The 10651-nt window shown below is 33.4% G+C and overlaps 1 protein-coding gene across 1 annotated transcript; it reads left to right on the plus strand.

Moving 5' to 3' along the window:
- Window positions 1–1798: 1798 nt before the first annotated feature.
- Window positions 1799–6758, plus strand: LOC135135033 (tyrosine 3-monooxygenase). The gene is made up of 7 exons (XM_064063971.1): window positions 1799–2285; window positions 3836–3947; window positions 4005–4076; window positions 4449–4935; window positions 4994–5326; window positions 5625–5751; window positions 5995–6758. The coding sequence occupies exons 1-7, from the start codon at window positions 2217–2219 to the stop codon at window positions 6397–6399; spliced, it is 1605 nt and encodes a 534-aa protein (XP_063920041.1). The 5' UTR covers window positions 1799–2216; the 3' UTR covers window positions 6400–6758.
- The last annotated feature ends 3893 nt before the right edge of the window (window positions 6759–10651 follow it).

Here is a 10651-nt window from a genome sequence, read left to right on the forward strand (position 1 = left end):
ATTACTCTTGTTTTTTGTATGTGTCTTTTTTTAACGCTGGCCATAGGGATTTAAGTGCTAAAATTTTGGTCGTGTTAATGAGTCTTTTATAAATCGGATCGGTTTTAGTACATTTTATTGTACAAAAAAAAAAAAAATACGGAATTATAATATATTAATAAAACTTAGCTTACGCTCGGGAAGTAAAGAGTTGACTAAATTCGCTACGTATTGCTTGCCCAGGAGGCCATGACCTAGAGTCATATCATAACAGCTGCGAATTTGTGGCGAATTTAATAAATTTATTTTTATTGTAATTCCGTAATATTTTTATGCGATCAAACGAACTTAAATTGATTTATAAAATACTAGTATAATATTTTGCAAAATTTCACTTCAAAATCCCTGCTGGAAAACTCATTAACACGACCAAAAGTTGTAGCACGTAAATCCCTTTAGCCAACGCTAAAAAAGACACTGTATATTAATTTTAGTATTTTTGTTTGCAAATCCATTCATGTTTACTAAATGTTCTACTTACAGTTTTACATACATTTGATTTTAAAAGGATCGTCAATAATTTGAAATTTATTGTTTAAAGCAATTGATTAGTGATAAGATAACTAAAATTTTTAGCAGTAGTAAAACATTTTATAAACTAATAAAGTACATCGAACCTAATATTTTTTTTATTTCTGCTTGAGTAATCATTGATCAGTAATCAATTACATTAAACTATAAATTTCAAATTATTGAGTTTACTTTTAAAATCAAATGTTCTGCAAAATTGGAAGTAGAACAGGGAGTAAACGTGCATGGATTTGCGAACGAAAATGTTGAAATGTAATAGGAGTATATAATTTTTATAAAACATTCTATAAACTACAGGAAATATTTTGACATTGCTTTGAAACTACATTGAATTTAATTATTATTAAACTAAATATATGGTTGAGCAACGCAAAAATCTTGGTAGTTTTAAATTAAACGTCACTCTGTAATACACCAAGTTTCCGATCACACCAAAGTGGAACTAAAAATTTGCTATTCTGTATGATTTAAAACATTAACAATAAATTAAAATTTTTGGAAAATTGTATGTTATCTTTTCATTTTACCTTGTTATTAATAAAATCAATCGCAAGATGGAAAAACCTGGAATCGTAATATAAATTAAATAGTTGTAATAAATTTAGTTTTTTTTTATTTATTTTATTTATGCAACTAATTTTGCAATATTTTGTAACTTTTGTTGTATTACGGCAGTCTTAAAATAAAATGTTTGGGTGTATGCTAATTTTATAGTACACTGCATATTTAATGCAACAAAATTATTAGTAAAAAAAGATCGTAGCTGATGAACACGATCAGAATGTTCGTAATTTAAATTTATATATCAAAGTTTCATTGATTATTATTATCAGCCAATTTGTTTACAATTATATTGGTAATTTTGAAGATAACGGAAATTAACTTATACTATTTATATTCACAGAAAAGACACATTATTAACATAAACAAAAACAATATTGTTTTTAGAGGTTTTTCATGAGGAAGCAAATGATCTTACTTTTCTTAGTAACAGATAACATATTTATCTTCATAAAGAACTTGCCACTGGTAAAATACGTAAGGAAAAACACAGTTAACAAATCTGAGAAATCTCGGTTAAATTTCTCCTTAATTGTAGGAATACCTACCAACTAATTGAGAGGTGAAATCCCAGCGACCGCATTATGTTTAGTGTTTGATAAATAGACAAGACAACGACATGGAAGTTCCGCAACACGCGTGTTGTGTTATTCTCAGAACAGTCCGGTTGATGACACATTGTAGATCGGCAGCGGTAGCAGCGACACGCCACGGACAGCAGCTTTTAGCAGTGCTGAACATACCCTCCGGAGCCTTGGGGATCCCGATGGACAGCCTCTGACGCAGGCGTGACGTTCGCTTTTCGCAACAATGAAAGGGCTGAAGCCGAGCGTGGGGACAGCCGAAGAAGGAGGGGTTCAACTACATATAACCATGCCCCACGAGCCCCAATACACACCTTGGTTTGCTTCAAGTCACCAGAAGCGTGTAATTAGAAGCACTTCGACAGACGGTTGTTACTCATAATCGTGGTCGAATAAACGTCTTCAGATTATACGTAATCTCCAGCAGTGAAAACATAGTGCTTTCAGGCTGAAAAAAATTTACTAGTTGAGTCTTTTATCGAAACTCTGGAGTATCCCACCATGGCTGCTGTGGCTGCTGCACAGAAAAATCGCGAAATGTTCGCAATTAAAAAATCGTATAGCATTGAGGTAAGTTTTTTTTTTACATATTATCTTTAATTTCTAATTTTACATGTTCCGCTTCAAAATCACTGTGAGTAACAAATAGTATGAAGTTTTCATTATTTAATTTTTTAACAATCTTCAGTTAAACTGTATTTTAAAACCTGTTTTACATCTACCTGAAATATCCTTAGTTAAAAATATCAGTTTATGTATCATCAGTTGTCTTTTATTGCCTTTGTTTGTATGCTAATACAAGATATATTTTTTTAAAACAGTGTTTTGATCTAAAAAAAAACAAATTATATCTAGGTTTTTGCATCTAAACTTTATTACGAATAAAAATGTAAGTAATAATTACAACTCCTACAAATATTTTAATAACATCATTAGTTAGATTAGATACTACCTACGTTTAATACATTTAATCATTAAATGCATTAACTTTTGGGAAACAAAGCAGTAGTAGATAAATAAACAAGTTTGTTTAACAAAATGAAGGATTTTAGACTTAAATAGGAAGAAATACGTGTAAGTTATTAACTTTTTTCAAAAAATTAAAAGATATATAAATCTTACAAATAATCTTATATCATATAAAATTCACTATTAAAGAACTAAAAATAAATATATTGAATTTTGTGTTAACGAAGTGTAATATATATTTTCAAGGCAAGGACAGATATTATTATTTTACAATAGTGTATTAAATTTATGTTGAAACGGTATTAAATTATCAACTGATTTGCAAAATAGAATTGTTCCGATGTCCTTGAAATATCAAGAATGATTGTTACCCAAAACTAGTTAATTAAAGGTAATAATTTAATAGAAATTGTTTCGCCATATCCGTTGAACAATTTACTAAGTTTATACTCTGTATACAAATAGATTTTAATTAAAAATTAGTTAGGTAACGTTTCTTTGTATAAACATGCAAACCTCTAAATTGATTGAAAGTATAATTAGAAAAAAAAAACAAATATCAGATTTGCGCTTAAAGAGTTAAGAGTAAAAATTAATTGCTAATCTTTTGTTCCGCAAATATTGCGAAAAGATTTATTCGGTGTTAAAATATTGTGACTATTGATTAGCGAAAGTAAATTTAAAAGGTATTACGACACCATTAGAGTTCCGTCCACATACATTAACACAAAAAATAAGTTGTAATGATAATTATTTTAATTACAAGGATACTGATTAAACTAAGATCATGGTCGGAGAATGCATAAAATCCTAAGGCAATGTAAATGTACCATGACCTTGCTATGAGGGCATTCCATACCTACCTCCAACACTAGCGATTCTTGCCCCTCACTCGTCAATAACAAGTGACCCTACTTCTGATTTACAAGGATTAATACTTAAAGCACTTTGAATAAAATAAATTATTTCGAAATGTTCATTTAATTTTCCAACTCCGTTTGAATTTATCTATTACGTTCCTTCAACTTCGGGCGACGTTTCCTGTCTTTAACTTGTTAACGAAAGAAGAGTTTAGGGAACAATTTCCTGTCGTCATTTGACTTCCGTCTGTCGGAGACAATGCTATGCGTTAATAAACGGTTTTCTTACAGAATGGTTATCCAGCAAGACGACGTTCTCTTGTTGACGATGCTCGATTTGAGACTTTGGTGGTGAAGCAAACCAAGCAAACTGTTTTAGACGAAGCACGTCTTCGAGCCAACGGTAAGTTATATTTTTGTGTTGCTTTGCATGAGATATATGTTGCATGAATGTTTTTAGACTCTAGTGTTGATCCTGAAATCGAAATTGATGAAACCTCTACCCAAAAATCCGGCGAAATTTCCGAACAAGGTATGTAACACGTATTCATTTCACTGTCACTATAATTATAATTTATTCGCATATGATGCTGCGATTGCAATTTACAATATGAATCAAAGGCAGTTCTCTTTTTTAAAAAATAGCGGTAAAAGCTTAATTGTCTTTTTTCATCCACTCTTAAAAGTGTTATAAAACATAATTGCATTGAGAGCAAAGTTACAAGAAAAGTGCGAGACCCATTTCATCTGGCTTTTATAATGTCAAAAGTCAATTTTCACCCTCCATTTGTCGCGGAGAAATACATTCAGAAGTTAAGCCTTGGAAATATTGCATCCGCAACTTCAGGAAAATAAAGTGGCGTTAAAATAATGACCCGATTTTAACTTAATGCTATTTCCGCAGACACCGGACTAACCGAAGAAGAAGTAGTCCTTTCTAATGCTATCGCTGAAGGACCTGAAGCTGAGAAGGCTTTGCAACGTGCCGCTTTAATACTTCGCTTACGCGAAGGAATGAATTCCTTATCACGTGTACTTAAAAGCATTGAAAAATATCAAGGATTAGTTTGTCATTTAGAAACACGTCCTAGTCAAAACGATAATAATCAACTGGATGCTCTTATAAAAGTTGAAATGACGCGAATCACCCTTCTACAACTGATTAAATCGCTTCGCCAGTCATCATCTCTAGAACATGTGACCCTTATTGGTGAAGACAATATTTCAGCCAAGAATCCGTGGTTCCCCCGACATGCTAGCGATCTGGATAACTGCAATCACCTTATGACCAAATATGAACCCGATCTTGACATGAATCATCCAGGTTTTGCTGACAAGGAATACCGTGCACGACGTAAAGAAATTGCCGAAATAGCGTTTGCTTACAAATAGTAAGTAATTTATTACATACACGAATAACACATTATATTTTAAATGTAAATCTTTTAGTGGTGATGCTATTCCATTCATTGAGTACACAGAAACTGAAAATAAAACATGGGGTGCTGTTTTCAACACTGTCCTTGACCTAATGCCTAAACATGCTTGTGCTGAGTACTGTCGTGTATTTAAACTGTTGCAAGAAGAAGGAATTTTTACAGCGGATCATATACCTCAGCTTGAAGAAATGTCCAATTTCTTAAAACGCCACACAGGATTTTCATTAAGACCAGCCGCAGGTTTATTAACAGCTCGTGATTTCCTTGCATCACTCGCTTTCCGTATCTTTCAAAGCACCCAATACGTCCGTCACAAGAACACTCCGTATCACACCCCAGAACCGTAAGTGTTGCATTTAGGTTCTCTGTCATCAAAGAGCACCCTAATTAAATTAAAACTCCATTATAAGCCCGTAGCTCAGAGTAATTATTCTCGTACCAGCAATTAGACTCTCATATTTTAACTCGCAATTACAATCTTTTAGTATGATTAAATTTGTAATCCGATTTTTTTTACTGATGAAAATCGGACGCATATAAAGATAAAAGATAAGATTTAAATTTAATTTCTTGACTGAGTCTCTTGAGAATTAAGAAATAGGAGTAAGACTGAACTGATCGGATTTTTATTTATTTCGTAGAGACTGCATTCATGAGCTCCTCGGTCACATGCCTCTGCTTGCCGATCCAAATTTCGCGCAATTCTCTCAAGAAATTGGACTTGCCTCCCTAGGTGCATCAGATTCCGAAATTGAAAAATTATCAACGGTGAGTTTTCTGCAAATTATGATACTTTTAAAGGAATAACAAATGGACGAGCAGTCGTCTCCTGCTATAAATGCGACTAGCATGTCATGGTCAAGTCTAGATACGCGTGACCGGTAAATGAAAAGGTGTATTGCTGTAGATATTTGTTTAATGCGAACATGGTCAACGTATCTTGCGAAATCAAAGAAACTAGGTTTATACCAATTTCAAATACTAAAAGGGTGATTTTATAACATTTTACAGGTTTATTGGTTCACTGTTGAATTTGGTCTCTGCAAAGAAAGTGGAGTTGTGAAAGCCTACGGTGCCGGACTACTTAGTGCATACGGTGAACTTCTGCATGCCCTAAGCGATAAACCTGAGCTGCGACCATTTGAACCTGCCGTGACGGCAATTCAACCTTATCAAGATCAAGAATATCAACCCATTTATTATGTTGCAGAAAGTTTCGATGACATGAAAGATAAATTCAGGCGGTGGGTGTCTGCTATGTCGCGACCATTTGAAGTAAGATTTAATCCACACACGGGAAGAGTAGAAGTATTAGACTCTGTAGAGAAACTTGAATCACTTGTTCACCAATTGAATACTGAAGTTCTTCATTTATCAAATGCTATCAATAAAATGAAGTTGCCGTCATATCAGTAAAAATTTTGTGAATTCTAGAGAGTAGCTGAGTGACTGGAGCTATTCTCTTTGCTTTCATTGGCATTGTTGTATAAAGTTGTCATTATTTGTAACATAGTATTTTATTTTTAATTATTTTTATAGTAGTCGTAGTGTAGACAAGTGAACAAGTAGCTTGCGATCTCACTTCAGAAGTTGCACCTATTTAGCTGCGATATTTTTGTTAATATTATTAATTTAATTTCTCTACATGTCGCTTATTTATTAGTGATATTAATGTAGAGGCATGTTAAACTATTTATTTAATTGCACCTGCACGAAATGATTATATATTATATGTCTGATATATGTTTAAGTACTGTTTGTTGTAACATATAAAAGAACTATAAAATAAAGTGTGCAATGATCATGAAACAAGTTCATTTTTAAAATACCCACTTTAATAATTTATATCTAAAATATATTTTAGTTTATTTATTTCATTAATAATAATGAGCGGATGCACAAATTCTTTCCTTTGGATGTGTATTAAGTCACGTTAAGAAACATCACTCATTATCTGAATTAGAAAAAAAATACTAGCATCAAAACTGTATGATCCCATTTACGATTTCTGTACTGGAGTTAATACATACATACAAAAAAAATATTGAAATTTGTAATGACTATTGAATTTCACATATTTTGTAACAACATTTGAGTTTGGAGCTTAAATGTAAAAACTATAATGTGAATTAAACTGATAACTGAGTATTATAAGCAAACTGAGGGTAGTAAGGTACCAGGCAACACAAACTACAGCAGCTACATAACAAAAATTTATGTAACATCAGTCGCATAATATTATACAGGTTGTTTAAAAGATGTGTTACTAACTCAACGGTTTATCATTACTCATTATGCTATACACCATTAAAAAATTCCTTAGGTCAATTTAACATTCACTTATAAAAGCAAAATATCGAGTTAGATAGATAGATTAAATAACTGGTCTCAAGTTGTTTCGACAGAACTTCCTTCACTCTTGAAGTACTAAAACATACCTATTCATCATTTTCGAAAAATTATAAAACTTGCGGATTATATTTTTAAGACGGGCGTATTCTCACCTTTTCTAGAAAGTGAGGTGACTCGTTCTTAATTTGATCAATAAAAAATTTGTTATGCCGTCATAAACTTTGATAATATACAACACGAGAGAAAACGAGGAAAAAAAAACGAAAGGCCAAGGTTGACATCGAACGCGTTTCGCACTTATATCTTATCCACTAGACCACGATTGGGATAACTAGTACGCTGATGATTAACTGTTATTATAATTTGGACGGTTAAGGAAAAAACGGGAAGCGGATTCATACTAAACACGTACAGGAGTATACTATTATATAACAGTTAAATCATATAAACGGAGAATTCTTTGAAACGACGTCATCAAATTGGTGGGGATGATCAGCAAAAATTTGGTTAGAGTTTAACCATCTAGATGATATTTCTAATAAACATACAAAACTTGACAATAATCGGTCCAGCAGTCTCGGAGATTAATTGTCTAATAAAAATGGATACATACACCAGACACACAGACAGACATACAGACGGAAACGGGAGACTACTTTTTTGTACGGTAGGGGTCATGAACCGTCGAGAAAATATAAAGGTGGCCATTCGCCGATGTGCTCGATTACTACACTTCCTTAGCTTACGCTCGGGAAATAAAAATAAATTAAAATATGGTCAAATACATAAGTACAAAAAAAAATAAAATTTGAAGGCCTATGTTTGGGCTCAAGAATCTTTGGAATTATTTTTCTTTGCTCAATGCCGCGTCGTAGAGTACTCCATTTTTTAATCACTCACTTGATATTATGTTGCAATTGTAGTGGTACACATTTTTTAAGGCTATATATGGTTGCAGTAAAATAAGATCTTTTGTGTAAAATCCAACGAGTACAACATTGAGTAGACCGTAGTCGTAAATAACACTGCGCTTACCATTTGACACCTCCTAAGAGACCATGGGGTGTACTTGACATTTTGATTTAAAAGATTAGTCGAAGGTTATTTCAGCAGAACTTCCGTCGTCCCTGAAGTAGAATAAAACAAATCCAGTTTTTTCCAAAAATTATAAAATTTAATTATGCGAATTTTATTTTCATATGAGAACTCGTGTTAGTTAAAATGCATATATGTATGTAACGTTAAAGTAAATGTAAAGAAGCGTGCGGCGGGTACGTTTTAAATGAGTTTTCCCTTAACAAAATTTTGTGATGACGTCAACAACATTTTTGCAAAGACACGTATATCACGCTTTAGATAGGTGCAGTGTAATACTAATGATACCAAATTTTCTAGTAAATGGGGTGAACCGTCCCCGGTTTATTCAATAAAATAAATTGACTCGTATTAATTTTTTGAGTCATCCTGCATAAGTAATTCTAAAAACTATAAGCGCGTTGATAAACCACACGTATTCAGTCATAATATTTTGCATATTTCATAATTAAATATGAGATGACGTCATCAATTTTTTTGGAAGGGTTAAAGGAATAAATTTTGCGTAACGATTTACCATGATTACGATAACCTTAAAATTTTACAAAATTTCACAGCATTCGGTTTTGCAGTTTCAAAGTTAAATTGCAAAATATGTTTATACAGTTTCGAGTTTTTTCCAAAAATTCTTGATGTTTCTGGGGGATATTCGACACGGATTCACACACCACAAGAGCAGGAGTATCTTATTTTATAAAATTTAATAAAATGTTGGATATGACGTCATCCCATTCGTGGTGGGGATAATCAGCCAAATTTTAGTTACCGTTTAACCATCTACATGATATTCCTAATATACTCACAAAATTACGTGTCTACTAAAAATGGATACAGACACCAATCAGACAGACCAACAGACAGACAGACAGACAGACAGACAGATGGAAACTGGAGACCACTTTTCTCGTACTTTAAAGGTCACGGCACGTCGAGAAAATATGAAAGTGACAATTTGCCCGATGGACTCGATTACTAACTATACTTACGCTTGGGAAGTAAAAGAGAAGTTTTAGGTATACCTATATAAGACGAAGTTGTCCTGCACTAGTAACGGGCTGTTGTGATGATCATGTTGACTGTATAAAATAATTAGTCTTTTTAGCAAAATATACTTCCAGAATTTTCCCGAATCAGTAATCACCAACATTTATTATATTGTCAGTTTCACCCTTGTAGACAAATATGCCTAGAATTATTATTTAGCTGCATTTTGAGCGCAAATTTCGTCGATACAACTTGTACCCTTTATTACATTATTATTACAACCCACCACTGACCCGGAAATGACCGGCATTCAGGCAAGACAGTTGATTACTGTGTTTACTGCCCTTATAAAATGCGGTACATCTTCAATTGATTCGTTATAATGCTCTTTGAAGAAGATGTCCAGGTAACCCCAGAACTGAAGTCCGAAAAAACAGTACTGTTCTGGAAAAAACAGTACGGTTGGTCACCTTAAGATAACCGTGTGTGTGTGTGTTTGTTTGTTAGTTTGTTTATTTCAAGTTGCTGTGATTTTAATTTATAACGTCAAGTTAATAATATACATAGAGGACCCGGGTGGGTTAGGTAGCTTCGTGCTTGCCCGCTACACCCTGGGTCGTGGGTTCGATTCCCGCCCGGCTCTGGGTGTTGTGTATGTCCCCCGTTCCCCTGTAATTGGGCCTCCGGTCTGTTGGGGAACGTAATCAAATAAAAAAAAAAAAATAAATAAAATAAAAAAGTTATGAATTGAAGTACATAAGTAAGAAAACACTAAAAAACCTGTATAAGCCTCTAAGGCGTCTTCTATTCGCAATCGTTATCGTGTACTGTGGATTGCAGACACACATATTATAACCACAGTATTGAGATTAATCAGTAGAGACAACTCGTGTCGGCGCCTTTGATCTTTCTGACCCAAGGTTAGTTAATAGAGAACAGGTTACCACATAAACGAGTATGTGGGCAAAATCGCTTACGGGGGAGGAGAGGTGTCAGCCCCATGTGACGTCAAAATGAGGTTGGTATTACTTGGGAATTTTTAGTAACTTGTAATTTTGAGTTGGTGTGACCGATCAGCTGATGCCTTTAATCTGTACGATCTGTACCGCTAATTCTGACGTTTGGTGTTAGTACTGCGACTCGTGTAACCCTATTTTGCCTCGTGTTTTATGTAGCACTAAGTATTTCCTCTGCGTAGTTTGTAGTTAGCTAGTACACTACAATCAAAAGATTTGTC

The sequence above is a fragment of the Zophobas morio genome, unplaced genomic scaffold, assembly GCF_036711695.1.
Source record: "Zophobas morio isolate AGI-343-1 ecotype UQ-CSIRO unplaced genomic scaffold, CSIRO_AGI_Zmor_V1 ptg000024l, whole genome shotgun sequence".
Classification (NCBI taxonomy): Eukaryota; Metazoa; Arthropoda; class Insecta; order Coleoptera; family Tenebrionidae; genus Zophobas; species Zophobas morio.